At 40.1% G+C, this 25,277-nt stretch overlaps 1 protein-coding gene and 1 non-coding gene across 8 annotated transcripts in view; both read left to right on the forward strand.

The window, feature by feature from the left end:
* Znf346 (zinc finger protein 346) overlaps nt 1–25,277 on the forward strand; it is a 57,331-nt gene that overhangs the window by 27,192 nt on the left and 4,862 nt on the right. For 3 of the 7 annotated variants that reach the window (XM_046467995.2, XM_046467997.2, XM_058586623.1), the window contains exons 2-5: nt 159–262; nt 1,044–1,136; nt 2,842–2,986; nt 7,143–7,376. In XM_046467995.2, coding sequence (XP_046323951.1) covers nt 159–262; nt 1,044–1,136; nt 2,842–2,986; nt 7,143–7,376 — 576 coding nt within the window. Of the gene's footprint in view, nt 1–158; nt 263–1,043; nt 1,137–2,841; nt 2,987–7,142; nt 7,377–18,259; nt 18,339–25,277 lie in introns of all 7 variants that reach the window. The other 4 variants (XR_006856922.2, XR_006856921.2, XM_046467996.2 and 1 more) reach the window with 3 other exon arrangements.
* On the forward strand, nt 13,602–13,708 carry LOC124109465 (U6 spliceosomal RNA). Its single transcript, XR_006856957.1, has one exon. It is a non-coding gene; the product is annotated as a U6 spliceosomal RNA (small nuclear RNA).

Below are 25,277 nucleotides of genomic sequence, written 5' to 3' on the forward strand. Positions count from 1 at the left end.
CATAAAAGTAAATAAATAAAAGGTATTATACTTTATATATATATATATATTTTTATATATACTTTATATATATATATATATATTTTTTTTTTTTTTTTTTTGACAGTGCTATTGCGGTCATATTTGTCAACTCAGATTTTTTCTTTTCCCCTCTGTAGTGGAACACATGATCCAGAAGAACCAATGCCTCTTCACTAATACCCAGTGTAAAGTTTGCTGCGCCTTGCTGATTTCTGAATCCCAGAAGCTGGCACATTACCAGGTACCTTTTCCATTGAACCTTTAGCACTACTTCACTTCTTTGATCCAGTGCCAAACCCTCACTTCTCCCTGGCGTGCACCGTGAAATGTAATTCTTAGCGCTCAGGCTTTATGTTCATGCATGTTGGCTTGTGACCTGTAGATTGAGGTGATTTCTCTGAGTCTCATCTCTCCCATTCAAATCAGGATCATTATAGTGTGTCTTCCCTTTCAACTTAGTAGAGTAGAAAGCAGAAACTATGAGTTCGAATTTTAGCTCTGCTACTCATCTTGGGCAAGAAATTTCACCATCTTTAGCCTCAGTTTCTTCATGCATGAGGAGATGATAATTTTCTCATTGATTATTGTGAAAACTAAATTTTTATTTATTTAGTTAGTTGTTGATAGACCTTTATTTTATTTTATTTTTTGGGTATTGCTGGGGATTGAACCCAGAACCTTGTGCATGCAAGACAAGCACTCTACTGACTGAGCTATATCCCCAGCCCCAATGGGCCTTTATTTTATTTATTTATGTGCAGTACTGAGAACTGAACCTAGTGCCTCACACATGCCAGGCAAGTGCGCTACCACTGAACCACAGCCCTAGCCCCAGAAAATTAAATTTGATAGCATGTAAAGTGCCTCTCACAGAGTGGGGACTCGTTAAACTAAGTTTCTTCCCCCACACTCTGCACCTCAAAAGTTTTTGTGAAGATGTATCAGATGAAAATCTAGTCTTTAATGCCTTCAATATGAAATGGCAGTTGGCTATCTTTGATCTTTTTCCTGGGTTCTTGCAGAGCAAAAAACATGCCAACAAAGTGAAGAGATACCTAGCAATCCATGGATTGGAGACATTAAAGGGGGAAATGAAGAGACTAGACTCAGATCAGGTAATACAGCTGCCATGTTGAGACCTCTCACTTCCTGATGAAGCCAGCACACAGGTTGGTGTGGTGAAAGAGCCTGGACTTTGAGTCAGTCTAACTCGGCTACAAATCCTGCTCCTATTTTGTGACTTAGACAGGTTTTATTACTTCTCTGAGCCTCGATTTCTTTCTCTATGAAAATGGATAACATCCTAAATATCTACAGGATTTTCCTTAACTAAAGCAAGACAAGGTTTATAAAAAGCACCCAACACAGAACCTGGCATGTAGTAAGGACTTAGTAAATAGAACTATTATTATTCATGCTACCCAACAATTTCTTAGAGCAGGACAAGAAACTATCCAAGAGAAAGTAGAGGGAAGAAAGCTGCTTACTTGCTTGAGAGCTGTAAAAAAGAACTGAGTTTAGAATGTTTTGAGTAAGTAAGTAAAACAAATGCCTGCTCTCATTAATTGGTAATTGCATTTAATTTGGGGGTCAGAATTACTGTGAGAATTATGTTGAAATAACCCCTCTCCCTTAGGAATACCTTATTTCTGTTCTGTGGCAAGCTGTACACATGCAATGAGAAGTCAGTGAACCAGGCACTGCAGTTTCCTGGGTGGACAACTTTGGGCGAGCACTTCTCTCTGAACTTCACTCATAGAGATGATTCCTATGTCTTAAGGCATTGTGAGCAGAAATTCCAGTTGCTAGTTGATGATCTATAAATAAAAGTTTATTTTAAAACTGCTACCTTCTATTTTAGTGGCCAGTGGTTTGAAGGACCTTGCTTGTCCCTTTTGGAAAGTCCCTGAATGTCTCCCCTCATGGGCTTTCTTATGATTTAAAATTGAAGAAGATAGGATGAACTCTGTGACTGGGCAAGTAACTTCACCTTGTTGTACTTAAGTTTCTTCAACTCTTGGGGTGGCTGAGTAATTCAAGTGAGATTACAGCACCTATCCCCAACAAAAGTTACTGAGCCCAAAATATCAACAGTGCCAAGGTTCAGAAATGCTAAATGAATACCTTGTTTAGAGATCAGACTTGCTTAGATTGGGACACCTTAATATAGGTTTAAAATATGTTTCCCAGCCTAACCATGATCAAAATGTAAAATCCAATGATGTGCTTATTCAGAGAACTCTGAGCATCTACTGTGTGCCAGACTCCAGCAGGGTTCAAGGAATAGGAAATAAAATGTGAGTCAAATAGTCCACACCTGAATTTTGCACTTGAGTTCACAGAAAAGTCTTCTAAGCTGTGACACTGTGAGTTTAGGGTGTTAGCAAGCCATATTACAGAGGTCTACTTAGCTCTCTGGCATTACAGAGGAGGAGTAAGATTCTTCCTGGAATGCAGACATGAAGGGGCTTGATAATTATATGCTCAATTATTTTCTTGAGTAAAAGTCTCCTAAAATGAAAAGCAGCTATTTCAAGTAGGCCTCAAAGGCTAAGCAGACAAGACATCAGGCAGGAAAGAAAGGAAGAACATTCTAGACAACGGGAATAGTTCAAGCAAAATAAGCAATAGAGAATAAAGTGGGGTATGATGAGTAGAGACTGGGACAAAATAGGTGGAACAAAATCCAAAAAGGCAGTTTGGGGGTTAATAAGTGAAGGGGGTCTTAAATGCCCAGTGTACTATGGGCACTGGGGAACCACTGAAGATTTTCTGGCCGGGCAGTGGCATGATCAGACCTGTGTTCTTTCTCTCAACCAGAAGAGCAGCAGAAGCAAAGACAAGAACCAGTGCTGCCCCATCTGTAACATGACCTTTTCCTCCCCTGTTGTGGCCCAGTCGCACTACCTGGGGAAGACCCACGCAAAGAACTTAAAGCTGAAGCAGCAATCCACTAAGGTGGAAGGTACTGGTTTTCCTGAGTAGTGCTATATTGGGACCCTTCCTGTCCTTAGGGCATTATTGCCAGGTGCTCCCAGAAATGTTCACTGGGACCACAGAGAGGTTGAACAGCTTTTGAGAGCTCTTATAAATATAAAAAGTAGACTCCCACTTCATTGAAATGCAGCCTCAGAGTTATGCTCACCTAACCTCCCTTTCTTTGGTTCCACCAGTGTTTCCTCAGTAGAAAATTCTTAGCCTGGACTTTTGTCCTGACCAAAAACTGCAACTCAGAAATGCCAAAGTTCTCCAAGACACACTTACACACACACACACTGTGAGAGTGTTCTGTCTCCTGCTTTTCTCACTTAGTTTTTTCCCTCCCACTATCCACTTGCTCTTATTACCTTGTTCCAAGTTGAAAGCTAAGTCCGTGTCCTTTTCTCATGCTCAGGTTTTGCCCTACTCACTTTAATCCTCAAAAGCTGCCTGTTCTCTACACAAGGACTTGCCTTTCAAAGCAGAATACTTCAGTGCCAACACTACTGCCCAGCAAGCTGTTTGCAGCTGCCATGGATTTGTTCCCAGTGCAGTGACTTCTAAAATAGCCTCTTTTATCTTGTCACCACTGGAGCTCACCCCTTGCTTTCATCTCATTAACTTCTGGTTTGCTGGAGTTTTTAACCTCTGCTAACTGCAGTTAGTTAAGAGGGAAAGTTCTTTGATCTTTGTTTCATTTTTTTCTTGTGAATTTTTGCTTCTGTATTTTGTGCCACAAAGTAGGCTACACTATTTGTACTATTTGTTTTACTGTGTTATGAAAACAAGACAATAATATTTGGAAGTTTTGAAGATAGGGTGAAAACGCACTCATAATCATAACTTCTTATCACACCTAAATCTAGTTACTCAATGTATGAAACAATGAAATATGGCCTTTGAAGTCATAGATACCCAGGTTTAAAACCTGGTGCTGCTGTTTATCATTTGTATAACTTCTTTGTGTCTGAGTTTCCTCACCTGTAAAATGTTAATGCTGTCTACTTCATAGATGTGAGGTTAAAATAATGTATGTTAAAAACCTAGGACATAATAGATGCTCAGTAAATGATCATTGTTGTCACCATTAAAATACCCAGTGGGTAGAATTCCCTCATAAAATGCAATAGTTGATCCAGTATCCACCACTGGGAACATGCCATTGGCCTTGCTTACGATTAATTAATCATTGACTTGTACTGATTACTTTTGCTTAAAACCAGTATTGGTACAAATCATGATGCCACAATGTTTAAGCATTAGGCCAAAGGATACTGGCTTAAGAACTGAACTTTATCAAGCTATGTTTATCTTTCCACAAATGGGAAAATTCTCAGGAACAAATCTTATCCCAAAACTTCCACACTAAAGAGTCTATTTTCCATATTTACTTTTAGCCTTTGTCACTTGAAGATAATGTTTTTACATAGTTGTCATCATAGTCCATGAATCACTTGTATTGTTTTCACTTTTCATTCAATTTTTGTAATTTAAGCACTTTTCCATGTAATCATGTACATGTTTATAACTTCTTGAAATTAAACATTTTTGTAATGTATAAGTAATATATGCCCGTTGTAAAAAACATGGAAAATATAGATAAATAGAAAAATTATCATAATTTTACCCTTGAGCAATAACCACTGTTAACATTTTGGAGTACTGTTTCTCCTAAAAACTTTTTTTGTTATGTATGTGTTTATGTGTGTTTATCTGTTTGTATATTTGCTATGTGTATATTTAGGTTAATTGCATATATAGGCGCATATAAACATAGAATACCTTAAAAACTTTGTTTTTTTAAAAAACGACACACACTCATTATGAATAATTCCAATTCAAACAGTGTAAAAGTACAAAAAATAAAATAACACCAAAATCCTACCACCAAGAGAACTACTCTTAATATGTGGATGACATTTCAAAATGCCAGTATATGTAGATAGATGGCAGTTATTTTTAATAGTGACATGACCATATTGTATGTATATTTCTCATTTATATTTTTAATTTAATATAACATTTATATTTCCCTGTGTAATTAAAAACTTTTTTTGTAAACATTTAGAGTGACTACATTATAACCACATTTAACCATTCCCCTAATGTTAAACATTTGAGTTTTCTTCTTCTGTTTTCCTGGTATTATAACTAACACTACAGTGGACATCCCTGTAGAATATTCTTTCCATATGTCCCTTGCACATGCTAGGCAAGCATTCTACTACTAAGCTATATCCCCAGCACTTTTTATTTTTTATTTTGAGACAAGGTCTCACTAAGTTGCCCAGGGTGGCCTCAAACTTACATTCCTCCTCTGTCAGCCTCCTGATTAGCTGGAATTATAGGCTTCCAGCACTGCCTCCAGTTCAATGACCTTTATCTCTTAATGACCATTATTATCTCTTTTCTGATGTCAAAAAATCTACATTCATTGTAGAAGAATTGGAAAATATGGAAAAATACTTTTTGACTTTGTTTTCATACAGTCACTTACCTAAGGTTTTTGCTGTTTTAGAAAATTGAGGACACAAGAAACAAATTGCTTTATAACCTGCCTTTTTCTCCCATTCATCACCACAAACAATATTTTCTTATATTCTACAACATGTAGTTTACTTTTTCCATGGCTTGCTGAAACAAAAATCAATGGCCAGAGAGATTGAGATTCCTTATACTGGAAAACTATTGTGGGAATAGCCAGCAAATTTCTTATGGCTTGAGAAAAACTCCAAAATGGCCCCAGTTGAAGTGGTACAGGGACAGAATAGCATCTGAGCCATCTCATCTACCTGTGAGTGCTGCTGTGCTCTATCCCTTCTCTACCACTGATGGTGGTTCTGGGATCCACATTTTTATAGCAGTGGTTGCTAGGTTAACATTGTTCCCCATCAGTACTTATTAGCGAGTCATGGTATCCACTTTATTTTATTTATTTTTTTTTTAAAGAGAGAGAGAGATAATTTTTTAATATTTATTTTTTAGTTCTCAGCAGACATAACATCTTTGTTTGTATGTGGTGCTGAGGATCGAACCCGGGCCGCACGCATGCCAGGCGAGCACGCTACCGCTTGAGCCACATCTCCAGCCCCATGGTATCCACTTTATAAGGCATTAGCACAGCCTGCAGTCAACATCAGGACCCATGCTGACTCACAGGAAGCTCATACTATGCCCATACCAGGCTCTGCTTCACTGAATCACACCCCAGCACAGTCAGGGAAAGCATCAGTTGTAGCCTTCTTGCCACACTCTGGCAGCTGGGTGTGGCAAAGAGAGCTTGGGCTCTAAGGTCACACCGACCTGGGTTCACTCACTAGCTTAGTGATCTTAGGCAAGCCACTTTACCTGAGCCTCAGTTTTTCTCTGTAATTTGGCAAAATAATACAAACATCATTAGGGTGGTTCTGAAGAACAAAGGGAAAAAAATATGTACAAAATGTGTAACCTGATGTTCACTGTCTTCTCTCCCTCACTCAGCCTAGAAAGCAGTGTAGCCTAAAAGGCATCACTAGTGTGGTTTCCTGACCTCGTATGAGCTCAGAACCTCAATGTCTACATCAGTGCAGTGGTCCCAGCTCTGTAACTGGGATACTTTTTTTTTTTTTTTTTTTAGTTGTAGATGGACACAATACCTTTATTTTGTTTATTTACTTTTTTATGTGGTGCTGAGGGTAGAACCCATGCCTCACACATGCTAGGTGAGCACTCTACCACTGAGCCACAACCCCAGCCCCTAACTGGGATATTGTGAAGATGCAAATAAAATACCCAAACTTCATACCCACTTGCTAGAAAGTCCAGGAAATTCTGAGGGACGAAAAGATTGCAGTATGCACCTCTAGTTTGTAATAATTAAGCAACTTGATGGCAGAAGTTCAGAGTCTCTTCATGGTATGAGAAAATCAGGACTTGAATGCCTAAAGTTGAAGCTGCTGAACAAATTAACTGCTTCTGGGCTATCCCAGATCTTCCCAGTTTTCCCAATTAGAGAAGGTGTTCATTGTGTGATTCACATAGGCAGTGCCACATCTGCCAGTATGATTAAATAGTGACACTGCCTTTCTTTCTCTTCAGCATATTCGAAAGCTTGGCACTTTCTGGGTTTTTTCATTGTTTCTGTTTGAACTCTTTCACCGCAGCTCTGTCGAAACGCCTTACAAATCCTTTCCTTATGGCCTCCACCTTAGCCTTGCACCAGAATAGAGAGATGATAGACCCAGACAAGTTCTGCAGCCTTTGTCATGCGACTTTCAACGACCCCGCCATGGCTCAACAACATTATGTGGGCAAGAAACACAGGAAACAGGAGACCAAGCTCAAACTCATGGCGCACTATGGGCGGCTAGCGGACCCTGCTGTCACTGACTTATCAGGTGAGAGGGCCCAGCTCCCATTCAGAGCTGGATCAGGTCTTGACCATTGGGGCCAGGTCTGTGCTTCTACTCCTTATGTTTTCTAAAGTAAGATTTGCAAACTTAGATGCCTGTGGAAGTCAGGCTGGAAATTTAAATGAGCGCAAGTGAGAAAGGGATATGGTCAGCTGAAAAGTGCATGCCTCTGCTAGTCAGCTCTAGACTATTCGGTTTTTCAGAAAACTCTGGAAAGCCAGATTTTTATAGGAATTTCTCTTAATTTTTTTATTTTTTAGTGCTGGTGATCAAATCCAGGACCTTGCACATACTAGGCAAGTGTTCTATCACTGAGCTATGTCCCCTGCCCAAATTTCTCTGAGTTTTAAATGTGGGACTAAATTTAAAAAATTTTAAACCCTGTGTGAGTAAAACCCAGTGTGCAAACCAGATTTGAGCCAAGGGCCACCAGTTTATAACCTCTGATTTAAACTCTCTTGCAAGTTTTGAGCTATATCTCAAAAATTGACTACTGTGTATAAGGCCCTGCAGTCAATCTTCAGTACTGAAAAACAAAAAACTCCCCAAGTGTCGTCCACATATGTAGGTCTCAATAGCCTGTGCTGCTGGATTTTGAGTGTCCTCATCATACTGCTTTCCTAGGAGCAGGGGCCTGTCAAAAATATCCTTGGGATAGTGTAGTTAAGGAGACCGTTCTGGCTCAGAGAATATTTTCTACTTCCTTAACCTCAAGGTTTCAATCAAGCCTGTAATCTCAGCTGCTTGGGTAGCTGAGGTGGGAGGATCACAAGTTAAAAGCCAGCTTCAGCAACTTAGCAAGACCCTGTCTCAAAATACAAATAATGCTGGTGATGTTGCTCAGTGGTTAAGGGCCCCTGGGTTCAGTCCCCAGTACCACCATCCCTCCCTCCACCAAAAAAAAGATTTTAATCAATATCACTAGAGTGGGAATTCATAAACAATTAGGGGGTCCCTCCCATAATAGTAACTACTCACAGCCTATAATAAATGTGTGTGTGTGTGTATGTGTATGTGTATTAAGGAAATGTTATTATTGTCTCTTTCATTGAGTCAGGAAATATTGTTGAGTGCCTACTGTGTTCCCTTATTGAAGAGTAGTAGTAGAGCCTACATGACCATTGGTGTTGGTCCTCATTGTTCCCTCAGGGTAGGTGAATGCTAGGAGGGAAAAATCTAAGTGGAAGAGGTAGAAGATAAAGTATTCTCATGTTGACCTGGCAAACTTTGGCAAGCCATGGAGGTACAAGTCAACACTTGAGACCTTCTCAGTATCTAGATGTGGAACAGCTGGGCTTCAGAGAGCTTGCTGCTTAGAATCATCTGGTCTCTTCCCATAATCATAGGGAGGGTGAACAACCCAGTGCCATAGATGTTCCAGATCACATATGGGCACAAGGTGGGAGGGATCATGCTTCTTTAACAACCGTCCAAACACCAAAGGCAGCCATACATATAGGCCGTTCCTGAGCCTTGCTGACATGAATGAAACAGGTGCAAAGCAATGATCAGGAAGCAGGGGGAGAAAACTATGGGCCAGGTCCTTTATCTGGCTGCCAGGGATTGTTCATCCAGTACCTGCTGCATAAATTACTTCAAGATAGGGAAGGGGTATCTGGTATTTACTTACTGTTCCCTCATTCAGGGTCATTCCCATATGCTAAGGATTCTTTAAATTTAAGAACCAAGAAGCTCAGAGCCTCCCTTCTTGATGGCCTCCTTTTTGGCCTGCAATTAATACATATAACATTATGTCCAATTGGCCTGACCCAAGATTCCCTTGCAGCAGACCTTTCTTCCTTCACTCCAAATCTGACTCCTTCCATAGTCCTCCCAACTCTCGTCTTTCTTTCTTTTTTTTTGTTCATTAGCAGGACTGAGTCATTGCAGTGTTTAGCTGCTTATTTTAATTTGTGTCCATTCTGCTCTTCTGTCTCAGACCAAAGCCGCCTCCTTATCTCTGTCTTCCCCCTCCATTTTTCAGAGGCTAAATTACTTAATCCTAGAATCACTAGCTTTGGGTTTTTGGTTTGGCATCTGAGTACTTTACAGATTAGCCCAGATCTTTTCTGAAAACCTAAGCAGAGGACAGGTGTGCTGGCAAACGCCTGTAATCTCAGCTACTCGGGGAGGCTGAGGCAGGAGGATCACAAGTTCAAGGTCAGCCTCAGCAACTTAATATGACCCTGTCTCAAAAAGAGTTAGGGATATAACTCAGTGGTAGAGTGCCCCTAGGTTCAATCTCCAGTACCACAAAAAAGAAAAAAAAAAAAACATAATCAGGGAGGTAGCAAGGTTGGAAGTTTGATTTCCATCACTCTTAGAGAGAAAAGATCTGGGACCCACTGATTCCATCTTCTTGTTCCCAATGTCATGTTTTTTGTAGAGACACTTTTTGTCAGTCATGAATACAACATGTGGTAGATAGGTCACTGTTCCCTCCCCATGCTGCGTTGGTACCCCAGACTTTGAGCTGTTGAGTACAGGAAAAATGGACTTCAAAGTTGAAATCTCATACATGTAATTAAGGTCTGCAGAGCACAAACAGAAATGCTGCCCAGGTGTAATTTGTTTCAGACAATGGAACTGTGGCTCAGATGTTTACACTGATAACCAGGTTTACCCACCCCAGCAACTGGTATACATGGCATACAGTGCCTCCTACACTTCATGGATGGTCTGGAGCACATTTTGGTATATATGCACCTTGTGAAAGCCATGTGGACTCTGATTAAAGACTCGGGTAACTTGTATCTAACATTCTACTAGGCCTTATTATTGGCGCATAACCAGGTGCTGCCAGTCTTCTGGCAACCCTGCAGAACATTACAGATAGGAGGCAAAAAAAAAAAAAAAAAAGGACAAGCATAGAGAAGAAGATAGTGAAGACATGTAATGACAAATATTCTTCAGTGAGCCCAGTGCATTTTCCCTTGTATCCAATCCCTAACCAGTTCTTGTTCACTTGACCCAGGGTAAATCTTCCCATAGTCCTCTACAAAGACAGATTCCTTCCCATGGTCCTCTACAAAGACAGGTTCTTTGGGGGAGTGCTCGCCAAAAGGCATATTCCTAAGCATACCATGTGGAAGGACCCCTTGTCAATGGGCCTAAGCAGAAAGATTGCAATATCCTCTAAAATTTCCTTTTCTTTTTTCTTTTTTTGGTACTAAGGATTGAACCCAGGGGCGCTTAACCACTAATCCACATCCCCAGCCCTTTTAAAAATATTTTTTATTTAGAGACAGGGTCTTGCTGAGTTGCTTAGGGCCTTGCTAAATTGCTGAGACTGGCTTTGAACTCAAAATCATCCTGCCTCAGCCTCCCAAGCCACTGGGATGGGGTGTGCACTACCACACCTGGCTAAAAGTTCCTCTTGATAAAGGGGTTGGAAAAGGTAGGGATTTGGTTGAAGACTTATGATTCAAGTTGTTTGATGAGGACCTTTGTAATGGATGATGTTTGTTCATCCTAGAATCACCTGGAGCCAAGCCTGATAGTTGAACAGGTAAGGCCACCATGTAATTATACAGTGACAAAGAGCATGGAGCCTGGGGATGAAGGTGTAACTCAGTGGTAGACAGGTTGCTTATTATACACAAGGTCTTGGGTTCAATCTCCAGCCCCACCAAAAAAAAAAAAATATGAAGGAAAGAAAAGAAATTCTGGAACCTAAGGAGAAACTGAAGGCTTGGTGTGCTGTATCCTATGCTGAGTTTGTGAATCAAAAAACTTCATGACATTTTTGAGGGGGAAAAAATGTTCTAAGAAAGCAAGAAAAGAATTAGTCCTGCTGTGAATGGAACTGCTGATTTATAAACTGAGATGAGTTGCAATGGCATCTCATGACAAGAAACTAGATGTGTTTAGCAGAGCAAGAAACTGAAGAAAGCCCAGGTCAACATCCAGGGTGTCCTCTAAAGTTTATCCAAACACTATCCCAAGGCCTCAGCTTCTGTATGAAACCAGTCTTCTTTAGAACACACGTCAGAAACACCCTGTACCTGTAGCCGCAGTACAAAGAGAGCATAGCATGGTGCTCATCCAGAGCACTGCAACAGCTAGTGACATGTACAGGCCAAATGTATCCAAAACAGACCTCTCAGCATTTGTCTATTTGGAGTCTTTCCAGCCTATTGAATCTTTGCAATGTGGGAAAGCCATCAGTGAAAAGGATAACCTCAACCAGTGTCCATGAAAAGGTCAATCTGGATCACCAACAATGACATTTCCATAGATGGGAGAATTGCCCATTGACCTGTGATCTCTATAACAGTCTTCAGCACCAGTGCTTTCTTGGAAAGCCACATGAGGTTCCATTCAGATGAGAAAACTTGCTCTTGCATTTTTTTTGCCCAGAATCCTTTGACCCCTTTGATTTGTTAAAAGATCATGTGACCATTCATATCAATTATAGCTGCCTTACCTGCCCAATTTATAAGAAACAATTCTCAGATTTCAGCCACATGAAAAAGCAGACGCACTGCTTCCACTGAGAAAATATTTACCAGTACACAGAATGTGACAAGATCTCCTGTCACCCCAGTGAACCGCAGCTCCATATGCTCCAGCGTTTAAACCACATGCATCCTGTGTACTCCCTGTGGGAAGCAATTTAACCAGAAAAGACAAACTATGGAAACACATGCAAAGGATGCATAATCCTGAGAAGGAAGCCAAGAAAGCCAATCACAGCAGCTCCCAAATGTTCACACCTCCCATCACATCCATAGATTATGACAGCTTCATGTTCAAATTCCAGCTGTGGGTGACAGGCTTACAGAATAAGTCATGCTGGCAAACCACTTATCAAAGACGCACCAAGGGGCTGGGGATGTGGCTCAAGTGGTAGCGCGCTCGCCTGGCATGCGTACAGCCTGGGTTCGATCCTCAGCACCACATACAAACAAAGATGTTGTGTCTGCCAAAAACTGAAAAAAAAAAGATGCACGCAGACTTAAAGATAAATAGGTGCCAGCTGCAATTACATTTGTCAATATTATGATAAGGCTTACACTGGTGTCAGCAAGATTTAAAGCCCATATTCTGGATTTTTGTTTTTGGGGGGGTTTTGATTGTCTTTGTTTTGTTTTGTTTTTTTGAATCTTTGTTGTTTTTTGGTACTAGGGATTGAACTCAGGGGCATTTTACCACTGAGCTCTAATCCCTGTCCCTTTTATTTTTTGAGACAGAGTTTTACTAAGTTAATGAGATTCTCACTGAGTTGATAAGGCTGGACTCAAACTTGTGATCTTCCTGCTTTAGCCTCCCATGTAGCTAGGATTACAGGTGTGTGCCACGAAGCACAGCTAAAGCCCATATTCTGAGGAACCATCCAGCAGCCGAGCTCCCATAAAACATTCAGAAATTTCATCCTGCTGGTCCTGGAAAACCAGAACCCCGTGCTTATTACCCATACCCAGCTGAGAAATGTCATAGCTGCCCCTCCTGTCTGCTTCCCTTATTGCTCCAAATAGCACAATAGCAAGACCAGGAAGGCCCGACTCATTCAAAAGAAGCATCCAGAGTATTCCCAGCTCCCTTGTACCATTTATACCATATTGACGACAGTTATGATCACTTCTGTGCCAGCTGTTTTAACTACAGATAGTGCCATGGAGAGACTGCCCACAACAGACCTGCTAACCTGAACAATGACAGAACTTTATCAAACCTCAATGGATTAAAGTCAAAGAGACCACCAAAGAATTTAGTCTGTCCCTGTGTCACACTCTGCATGTGGTCTCCAGCAACCTCAGCATTTGCAACTTCACATGGTTGTGTGGCTCAGCCTACTTTGCCTCACCACTCTCAGCAATCCATTATGGATGTTGGCCAGTTCCATGATCCTCGTATGCATACCCAGCATGTCATCCAGGTGCAGCACATCCAGGTCACCCTGGTCACCACCTCAACTCGTCTTTATCCAGGGGAGATGGACAGGTGTTGAGTCCCTCTGTCCAGCAGTCTCGCTATGGGCTTTGCCTCTCCCATGTAAAAGGCAGTTTCTGCACAAGGGCAGACTGTATCATCAGCAGCAGAATTCCTGTATAACACACATACCTACCTGCTGCTTGGAATTCCTTCTGTGTCAGTTTACCTAAGATTCAAATGATGAAGTCCTTCAGGTCATTTTGTGATCACAGATACTGGTTTGACAAGTAAGAGCAGTTACTCTGGGTCATTATATGTTATCAGAAAGTCAACCCAGTGCTCACTTCGGCAACACATATACTAAAATTGGAATGAAACAAAGAAGATTAGCATGGCCCTTGCACAAGGATGACACACAAATTCGTGAAGCATTCCATATTTTTATGTGAATCAGTCAAAAAAAAAAAAAAGAAAGAAAGTCAACCAAAATTGGAGAAAAAGCAAACTTCTTCTCTGGTGTCCAGGTTTAGCCATCTGCCAGCCAACAGATCACATGGTACATTCTTATAACCACCAGCAGCATGAATGGAAACAGGGAAACGAATTTTATTACTATTTTTTTTCTTTTTATTTATTTATTATTTTTTTGGTCCTGGGGATTGAACCCAAGGACGCTTAATTACTGAGCCACATCCCCAGCCCTTTTTATTTATTTAGATAGATAGTTTTGTTTTGAGACGCGGCCTTCCTAAGTTGCTAAGGCTGGGCTTGAACTTGTTATCCTCTTCCTCAACCTCCCAGGCCACTGGAATTACAGATATGTGCCATTATGCTCAGCAGAAGTGTTTATTATTAAACCATGATTTCATTCTTTTTTTTTTTTTTTTTTTTAGAATTTTTTAAGGTTTTATTTTTAGTTTTCGGCAGACACAACATCTTTGTATGTGGTGCTGAGGATCGAACCCGGGCCACACGCATGCCAGGCGAGCGCGCTACCGCTTGAGCCACATCCCCAGCATGATTTCATTCTTGCTCTAGAATCAAGATATCGTGTCTTTTCTCATGCATAAGTCTGAAAGCTTCTGACACTTAAAACTGTTAAGATTTACTGTTCAGCTGGAGTTGTGACTCAGAGGTTGAGCGCTTGCTTAGCATGCATGAGGCATTGGGTTCAATCCCCAGCACCACCTTAAAAAAATAAATAGAGATATATATCCACCTGTAACTAAAAAATAAATATTTAAAAAAAAAAAAAAAGATTTATAGGCCTGGGCATATAGCTTAATGGTAGAGTACTTGCCTTAGCAACCTTGAGGCCCTGGTTCCATCCCCAGGAAATTTACAGTTCACTTAAGAGTTGGGAAAATACTTTTTTTTTTTTTTTGTATCAGGGATTGAACTCAGGGGCACTCAACCACTGAGCCACATCCCCAGCTCTTTTTAGTATTTTATTTAAAGACAAGGTCTCATTGAGTTACATAGTTACTTAGCACCTCACTATTGCTAAGGCTGGCTTTGAACTCACAATCCTCCTGCCTTTGTCTCCTGAGCCACTGGGATTACAGACGTGCATCACCATGCAAATTACAATTTTGACACTTACACCTTCACTAGGTTATTTTGCCAAGGTCATCTTTACCAAATTGACTATTCAAACACACTGGGTTTCTGCCAAGAAATAGAGATCATTCGGGGGAAAATAAATTTCAAGATGGAGAAACTACCTTGCTCATAAGTCAGGTGTTTTTTTTTTTTTTTAACACATTAATAAGCCTTCTCCTTTTTGGCACATCAAGTGGCATATTATGTTTATATCAGAGGTGGAAACAGGATATACCAAAGCCCATGATAATTGAATTTCTTTGTTTTGTTTAGTTCAGTTTTGTTTTTTCCTTTTGCGATACTAGGGATTGAACCCAAGGAACCTCTACCACTGAGCTACATCCTCAGCCCTCTTTTTATTTTTTATTTTGAGACAGGTTCTTACTAAGTTGCCCAGACTGGCCTCAAACTTGTAGTCCTGTGGCCATAGCTACCCAAGTAGCTGGGATAGCAGGTATGTGCCATTGTGCCTGGCTCCATAGACATTGGATTTCTCAATTCTGAGCTATGGCACCAGGGAAGAAGCAGCATTTTAATGGAGTGTGTTAGGTTGGGACTGCTTTATCTTGTGCAGTTGAGTTTTCAAAATTTAACAAAGGGAGACTATTTAAAAATAAATTTAAAGGTGAAACAAAAGTTTGACAATGTTCTAAAAAAAAAAAAAGTTGTTAGGCCGGGTTTGGTGGTGCACACCTGTAATCCCAGTGGCTCAGGAGGCCGAGACAGGATGATCACAAGTTCAAAGCCAGCCTCAGCAACCACAAGGCATGAAGCAACTCAGTGAGAACCTGTCTCTAAATAAAATACAAATTAAGGCTGGGGATGTGGCTCAGTGGTTGAGTGCCCCTGAGTTCAATCTCCAGTACCCAAAAAAAAAAAAAAAAAAAAAAAACACTTGTCTAAATTCTTTCTTTATTATACCAGAAAGAGAAAAGTTTGCCTTGATGTCAGCAGAATTTAAACCCTGCACTAAAGCTTTGCCTCCCTACCCTGGTTTGGTTATATTAAGTAGGAGATATTGATACAAAAAAAAAATTTTACTAAAACTAGCTAGGTGCAGGGGCATATATGTATAATCCCAGTGACTCGGGAGACTGAGGCAGGAAGGAGGATAGCAAGTTTGAGAACAACCTAGGCAATTTAGCAAGATTCTCAGCAATTTGGCAAAAACCTGTCTCAAAATAAATAAAGACTGGAGATGCTTCTGGTTTCCATCCCCAGCATCACAAAAATAAAATAAATAAATATTATTTCCCTTAAGGAAAAAACAAACAATAGCCGGGCACAGTGGTGCACACCTGTAATCCCAGTGGCTCAGGAGGCTGAGGCAGGAGGATTGTGAGTTCAAAGGCAGCCTCACAATTTAGCGAAGACCTAAGAAATCCAGCAATTATTTCCCTTAAGGAAATAATCTTTATTTATTTTGTACTCTTACTAAGTATTCAGCTCACTAAACTCTTGCTCACAAAGTGACCAGCTTCATGCTTGGGGGAAAAATAGGAATATAGGACCATTAATAATGTACTAAGGACCAGGCACAGTGATGCACCTGTAATCCCGGAGTCTGAGGCAGGAGGATCGCAAGTTCAAAGCCAACTTCAGCAAAAGTGAAGCTCTAGGCAACTCAGTGAGACCCTGTCTCTAAATAAAGGACTAGGGATGTGGCTCAGTGGTAGAGTGCTTGCCTAGCATGCTCAAGACCCTGGGTTTGATTCTTACTACTGCAAAGAAAAAAGGAGGGAGATATATAAATTGTAGGTAAATGAGTATTTGGGGAAAATGCTCAACATCACAGATCTTCAAGGAAATGCAAATCGAAATCACAGTGATATGTCATCTCACCCCAGTTAGAATGGCTATTATCAAAAAAATGAGTATAAACTGAGTATGGTGGCTCACATCTGTAATTCCAGTGATTCAGGGGGCTGAGGCAGGAGGATTGCAACCTCAAGGCCAGCCTGGACAGTTTACTAAGACCCTGTTTCAAAATTTTTAAAAACTGGGCTAAAGATGTAGCTCAGTGTTAGAGAGCCTGTCTAGCATGCATGGGGCCCTGGGTTCAGTCCCACAAAGTAAATAGGTAAAATATTCATGAAATACCTTAATTTTAAAAATTGCCAGGCATAGTGGTGCATGCCTGTAATCTCAGTGGCTCAGGAGGCTAAGGCAGGAAGATTGCATGTTCAAAGCCAGCTCAGCAACTTGGAGAGGCTCTAAGCAACTTAGCAAGACCCTACCTCATAATTTTAAAAAAATAAATAAAAAGGGCTGGGGACATTGCTCAGTGGTTAAACGTTCCTGGGTTCAATCCCCCACAAAAAAAAAAAAGAGGACTGCGAATGTAGCTCAGTGGTTAAGCATCCCTGAGTTTGAGCCCCAGTACAATTAAAAGGAAAAAACAACAGTCGGGTGCAGTGGTGCACACCTGTAATCCCAGTGGCTTGGGAGGCTGAGGCAGGAGGATTATGGGTCAAAGCCAGCCTCACAATTTAGCAAGGCCCTAAGCAACTCAGCAAACCCTGTCTCTAAATATAATACAAAAAAGGGAATGTGGTTCAGTGATTGAGCGCCCCTGAGTTCAATCCACGGTACCAAAACATCATCAACAACAACAAAAGTTGGTAGAGTTGAATAGGAGGAATAACTTTTGGTATTCTATACCATACTTCAATAACTATCATGAGCAAGAATTAATAAAATATTTCAAAATAAAAAGAAATGATAATTGAGATGATAGATAATTACCCTGGTCACATCATTACACATTATATATGTGTGTTGAAATGTCACAGTATACACAATAATTACGTACAATTCTCTGTGTCAATTAAAAATAAAAATGTAGACTGGTGGTGTGATACTAAACCTGTAATCACAGCTATTTAGGAGGCTGAGGAAGGACTACAAGTTTGAGGCCAGCCGGACACATTATTGAGACTGTCTCCAAGTAAAAAATTTAAAAAGGGGCTAAGGATGTAGTTTAGTGGTAGAGTGCCCCCAGGTTTAATCTCCAGTACCAAAACTCAATTTGTTTTTAAATCAATATGGGCTGAGGGGGAAGACCCTGACATCGATCCCTAGCAACCCCCCCAAAAAAAGTATGTATTTTAGCAACTTTTATAACATACTAACACATTTTTAGAATAACTATTGTACAGTAGAATTTTCTCCCCAGAACAGAAAAACCTAGTTTCATTTCATATGAAACTAACTTATTTTATTTATGAGTCTGGGTAAAAAATGGCTTTATAAATTAAAAAGTGTACTAGCTTCTTTATAGTTAAATATACCTTTCTGAAGAGTTAACAATTCTGTAGAAATAACTACTAATATGTAGATTTTTGTGCCTTATTTTTGAGACCTCATTGAAATTGTTATCCCTGAATATTTAGGCACTAAGAGAACTTGAGAAAGTTACTTCATGAATGTGTGGAAACTGAAAATGGACTCTATATCTTTGGTGACAAAAAGGTAACATTGGTTTTTTTGTTTTGTTTTCTTTTTTTAGCAGCACTTTTAATTAAACCTAGGAACTCCTATCTCTGAGCTATATCCCCAGTCCTTTTATTTTATTTTGAGATAGGGTCTTTCTAAGGTGCCAAGGCTGGCCTCAAACTTGCAATTCCTCTTGCTGCAGCCTTCCAAGTGTCTGGGTTTACAGGTGTGCACTACCACACCTGATAGTATCAATGTTTTCAATAGAAAATATTGACCCCAATTTGCAGAATATAGACTCTGGTTCCTAGAGTCATACAATATAAAGATTATAAATATCCTGGTGTCCAGTCCAGAGAGGACTTGCTAGGTAAAGAATATTAGACTTATGCAAAGGCCTAGTTTTAATTTTTATAACTTAAATTTGGTGCTTTTGGGGGTTTTGTTGTTGTTGTTGTTCATACCAAAAGGTATCTCTTCTAACCTCAGAAATAACTTATTAAAATTAAAAACTTTCCATGAATGGAATGTTCATTTTATGCATTTGATATTTTGTTTTTATTTTTTGCTTTTGAACCCAGGGCCTTGTGTATGCTAGGCCTACATAGACTACAGTCCTATGCTGATTATTTCAAGTTTTAAAATACACAGAGAAAAATATTTAGAAAAACCTCTTTTTCTCTTTCCCTTCTAAGTTTCTTCTATTCCTTCTTTTCTTCCCCCTCCTTTTCCTTTCCTTCTCCCCTTATATGAAATAAATTCGAGTCTAAAACTAATTTGTTTATTATCAGCTCTAGATGCATGTGGCAGTCAGCCCAGATAACAGTGATTTAAGAATGTTATGCACATTCATTCCAGCATAATGGATTTTCAAAAGAACTCAGATTTGAAGAGGTAGAAGATTATAAATTGTCTGAAAACTCAGTCTAGGAGACATAAATATAATCAGTGTTTATACTGTGGCCTTTCTAAAGATATTGACACTTTGTTCAGTGCAGTGTGGATATTTTGGAGTAGATAGGATATAGATTTTATATTTGTATTGTTTGATTTATACCTGCAGAATAGACATTTCATTGTGTAAAATTCCTACTATTCTGGGAAAACCTTTTGTTTTGATCTTAAATTGTTTTTTGTTTGTTTGTTTGGTTGGTTTTTGTGGTACTGCAAATTGAACCCAGAGCTTCATGCATGCTAGGCAAGTGCTCTACCACTGAGTGACATCCCCAGTCCCAACCCTTATTTTAATTTTTTTGATATAGGGTCTTGCTAAGTTGCTGAGGCTGGCCTTGAACTTGTGATCCTCCTGCCTCTGCCTCCTATGTAGCTGGAATTATAGGTGTGCACCACTGTGCCTGACTTTTGGTTTTTTTGTTTTGTTTTTCAATATTTTTTAGTCATAGATGGACACAATGTCTTTATTTTCCTTATTTATTTTTTTTATGGTGTTGGCTTGAACCCAGTGCCTCACACTTGGGGGGCAAACACTCAACCCCTGAGCTACAAGCCCAGCTCCTTGAATTGTTTTTTGACTTGGAATTTTCCTTTTTAAAAAACTGTTTTTTGATATCAGAGATTGAACCCATTGGTGCTTAACCACTGAGCCACATCCCCAGCCTTTTTTTTTTTTTTTTTTTTTTGAGACAGGGTCTCCATAATTTGCTTAGGGCTTTGCTAAGTTACTGAGGCTGGCTTTGAACTTGCAATCCTCCTGCCTCAGACTCCTAAGTCACTGGGATTATGGTTGTGCACTATCTCACACAGCTAAAAAGAACTAAATATCTAGAGCTGTAAAATACTTCATGAGTTTCTAAAGCTGACCTCTTACTTAAAAATCATGACCCTATGTTGACCCTATCCTGTTATTAAAATGTGGACATTTATTGTACATTCATTAAATTATAATGTTAATAGTCTTGTCCTACATGGCACATATAAAAATTAATACATTTGTTTTAGTAAACAGAAGTAAACCTAAATATCATGTTCTTTTTTGCACCAGGGATTGAACCCAGGGGCTCTTAACCACTGAGTCACATCCCCAGCCCTTTTTATATTTTATTTAGAGATAGGGTCTTGCTGTGTTGCTTAGGGCCTTACTAAGTTGCTGAGGCTGGCTTTGAACTCTCGATCCTCCTGCCTCAGCCTCCTGAGCATCTGGGATTACTGATTGTGTGCCACCACACCTAGCTCATGTCCCTTTTTGATATTAATATATGCATTATGTGGCTTGATTTTTTTGTAGTTGAGGTCAAATAAAAATAAAGTCCTTGAAAAGGGGGGAGGGCTGGGGGTAATCATACACTGAAATTGAAATCCATGCATGTATGAGTTCGGCAGGATGAATCAAACTACTGTAACTGTAAAAGTTATATTGAAAATAAAAATATTCATTATAATTTAATCCCTATGGCATTCCTGTAAATAAGTATGAATTTCCCACTTAAATAAAGGTGAAACTCAGTGACTTATTCAAGGTGATACTGCTGATATTGATAAGTGACAATCATGGATCTCTCTCTAATACCAAGACCTAGTAGAAGTTCATATTAGAGAAGATGGGAGCTTGGACTATAGTAGCAATGGACGAGTGGACAGAAGTAAATAGATTCAAGAGGTGCATAGAAAGTAAAATTGCTGGGCTAGGGATGTGTATCAAGCGGTAGCGCGTTCTCCTGGCATGCATGCGGCCCGGGTTCGATCCTCAGCACCACATACAAATAAAGATGTTGTGTCTGCCGAAAACTAAAAAATAAATATTAAAAATTCTCTCTCTCTCTCTCTCTCTCTCTCTCTCTCTCTCTCTCTCTCTCTCTCTCTCTTTTAAAAAAAATAAATAAAAAAGAAAGTAAAATTGCCAATGGGAGTTGAAGGAAAGTAAGAAGGGTGGTGCCCAGATGTAATCTTAACATATTAGATCCATTACTATGTTTTGTCAACTTGAGCTTAAGAGGCCTATGAGACATCACAGATACTGAAGAGGCAGTTGGACATACAGTTCTGGATCTCAAAGGATAGAGAAAGAAAGAAAAGTCTCTCTTCTCATTATGTTAGGTTGAGCCACATGAAGTCACTGTTTCTGTAGGTTAGAAACTATCGGTAATGTCATTTTTAGCCTAATAATAATTACAAGTCAGGGGAATAAATGAAATCCCTTATAGAGGTTTTGTTTTGTTTCATTTTGAGTTTTTTTTTTTCCTTTGTTTTTATGTTTTGTTTTGGTGTTTGCTTTTGTTTCGGTACAAGAGATTGACCAGAGGCCCTCTATCACCAAGACACATCCCCAACCCTTTTTAAGATTTTTATATTAAAACAGGGTCTCAATAAGTTGTTGAGGCTATTCTCAAAATTATGATCCTCCTGCCTCAGCCTCCCACCCAAGTGGCTGGAATTACAGGCATGTACCCCAGGTCTTTACAGAGTTTAGAGAGAGATCTAACTGAGGATCTAAGATTGAGCCCTTTGGAAATTCTGACAACATGGAGGAACCTTGAAGACAGTATGCTAAATGAAATAAGTCAGTCACAAAAGGACAAATATTGTATGATTTCACTTAAGTGAGGCATCTAGAGTAATCAGACTCATGGGAACGAAAGTATATAGAATGGTGGGGGCAGGGGGCAAAGGAAAGTGGGGAGTTGTTTAATGGGTGTGGAGCTTCAGTTTTGCAAGATGAAAGAGTTTTAGAGATACTTGTGCAACAGTGTGAGTGTTCTTGACACCACAAAACTATACACTTAAAAATGGTTTAGAGGGCTGGGGATATAGCTCAGTTGGTAGAGTGCTTGCCTCACATACACAAAGCCCTGGGTTCAATTCCCAGCACCACACACACATACACACACACGCACACACACACGCACAAAATGATTTAGATTACCAAGTGCTGTAGTATACACCTGTAATCCCAGCTACTTAAGAGGCTAAGACAGGAGGATCACAAGTTTGAGGCCATCTTGGGCAATTTAGTGAGACCCTGTCTCAAAATAAAAAGGGCTGGGAATGTAGCTCAAAGGTAGAGGGCTTGCCTAGAATGCATCGGGCCCTGAGTTCAATTCTCAACATTAAAAGGGCTGGGGGGTAGCTAAGTGGGGGAGTGTTAGCTTGTTAGTGCTCATGTGACTTCAAGTTCAATCATAATAAAATCATAATAATAAAGAAGAAAATGAAAGAAAGAAAGAAAAAGAGGATGGAGCCCTCTGGGATGCCAGTATTAAATGGTAGGTTCAACAGAAGGTAGCACAGCTGGGAATGTAGCTCAGTGCAGAGCTTTTGTCTAGTGTGCACAAGGCCGGGGGTATCATCCCCAGTACTGGAGGGGAGGGGGAAGATGGAAAAAGATGCTGAGAAGGAACAACCAGAGGAGAAAATTCAAATGTCAAAAGCCAAAGCTGAGAGAATTTGAAGAAGGGAGCAATTGCTAGTTCTGTCAGATATGAGGAGGCCTAATAAGTATTCATTTTGTCCATTAAATTAAGATACACGGAAGCCACTATTGGCCTCAGAAAGACTATTCATGTCTTTGTATGTAATGGTAGGTGACAAAGTGGTTGAGAGACAATGAAATGGAGAAACAAGTACAGAAAAGTATAGACAGCTCTTTCAAGAGGCATGTTAGTAAAGGGCAAGAGAAAATAAAGGTAACAGTAGAGGGCTGGGGTTGTGGCTCAGCGGTACAGCGCTCACCTAACATGTGGGAGGCCCCGGTTCAATCCTCAGCACCACATAAAAATAAATAAATAAATAAAGGTATTGTGTCCAACTACAACTTAAAAAAAAAAAGGGTAATAGTAGAGAAGGAAGTAGGATGGGAGAAAGACTTCCATCGACTTAAGACAAGTGACATTCTTCTGCTACAGTCTTTTCTAAATAAACCGTATGTTTAAAAATCAGCTCTAGGGCTGGGGATATAGCCCAGTTGGTAGAGTGCCTGCCTAGCATTCACAAGGCCTTGGGTTCAATCTCCAGCACCACCAAAAAAAAAAAATCAGCTCTAGAGCCAGGCATGGTGGTTCACACCTGCAATCCCAGGAGCTCAGGAGGCTGAGGCAAGAGGATCACAAGTTGCAAGCCAGCCTCAGCAATTTAGCAAGTCCCTAAACAACTTAGCCAGACTCTGTCTCAAAATAAAAAACAAAAGGGGATGTAGCTCAGTGAGTCCAATCCCTGGTACCAAAAAAAAAAAAAAGTTACTCTAGCAACTTATACTTCATAAAATCATACAGGTAAACCAGAATATTGGACATGTAAAACAAGCAACTGGAAATTCACTTGATGTATATACTGGGCAAATCTTGTTTTAGAAGTTCTAATAAATTCTACAGTTGCCCCAAATAATAATTTGAATGTAGCTTACAGATAAGCAAAAAGTGCGTTGAGATCTTGTTCCTCCAAGGGAACACAGGAGAGTCCAGAGGGGCTTTGCAGAGGGCAACTTCTGCTCTGACTCCACATAAACCCCTAAACTTCTCTAAGAATGCTTCTTACTCTGGAAAATGGAAATAACCATCTCACTTGCAGCGTATATAAACCCAAAGACATAAATACACAAACTTCTAGCATGGTGTCTGATGTTTAACAGGTAGTAGGCTTTGTGAACTGAGATTGTAGCTAAATGGTCAAGAGCACTTTCCCAGCATGCATGAGGCCCTAGGTTCTATTCCTGGCTCTGAAGGAAAAAAAAAGAAAGAAAGAAAGAGTGAGCTTTGTAATCTGTGCACCAGTGGTGATTGTTAACCCCACACCACTCCCAGGTCCCACCCCTGACCTTGAGAGAAGAGTGGTTCTGGTAGTCCCTTATATTGTGTTTTTCTTGAAAATGGTAAACCATGATACTGACCTTAAATGTCTAGAAAGGACTTAAATTCTTATTGCAATTGTTTTCTCCTTTGCATACTTTAAAGGGATATGTCTTCCAGGTATGCTTGAAGATATAAAGGAAACAAATGTAACTAGGAACATTGGTTAACTGCTAGAGTAAAGGACATTGTCTATGTTGTCAAGAGCTGCAGCTGCCATGGAAATCTTTTCAAAAATACTCTCTGGGGGCTGGGGTTGTGGCTCAGTGGTGGAGCGCTTGCCTAGCATGTGTAAGGCACTGGGTTCCATCCTCAGTGCCACATAAAAATAAATAAAGATATTGTGTCCATCTACAACTAAAAAAAAAAAAAAAAATGATACCTTCTGCCTCTCCCTCTTTGCCAGCATGACTCACAGAGCCCATAAAACAGTAACAGTGACAAAAGCGTACATTTGGTGCTGGCATGGTGGCACACACCTGTAATCCCAATGACTCAGAAGGCTGAGGCAGAAGGATCACAAGTTCAAGGCCAGCCTTAGCAACTTAATGAGACCCTGTCTCAAAAAACAAGCCAGGTACAGTGGTGCACACCTGTAATCCCAGTATCTCAGGAGGCTGAGGCAGCAGGATTGCAAGTTCAAAGCCAGCCTCAACAAAAAGCGAGACACTAGCCACTCAATAAGACCCTGTCTCTAAATAAAATACGAAATAGAGCTGAGGATATGGCTTAGTGGTTGAGTGCCTCAGACTTCAATTGCCAGTACCGAAAAATAAAATAAAAAGAGCTGGGGATAGCTCAGAGGAAAAGCATACCTGGGTTCAAGCCCCAATACCAAAAGGCAGGGGGAAGCTCAGATTTATTGAGCACTATGTGCCAGATACTTTTATTTAGATGTTGATGAACCTTTATTTTATTTATTTATTTATATGCTGTGCTGAGAATCAAACCTAATGCCTCACACATGCTAGGCATGCACTCTACCACTGAGCCACAACCCAGCCCAGACAATTTTATTTAAATTATCATAATAACCTCATATAGTTGGTACTAATATCCACCCCATTTTATAGGTCAGGAACCTGAGTCTTAGAGGAGCCTCTCTTATGTATGCATGAGGAAAACAAATCTCAGAGGGGTTAGGTAACTGGCCTGTAGTTCCACAGGTAACAAATGG

The sequence above is a fragment of the Marmota monax genome, unplaced genomic scaffold, assembly GCF_021218885.2.
Source record: "Marmota monax isolate L192 unplaced genomic scaffold, Marmota_monax_Labrador192_F-V1.1 WCK01_AAM20220418_F8-fsc00196, whole genome shotgun sequence".
Classification (NCBI taxonomy): Eukaryota; Metazoa; Chordata; class Mammalia; order Rodentia; family Sciuridae; genus Marmota; species Marmota monax.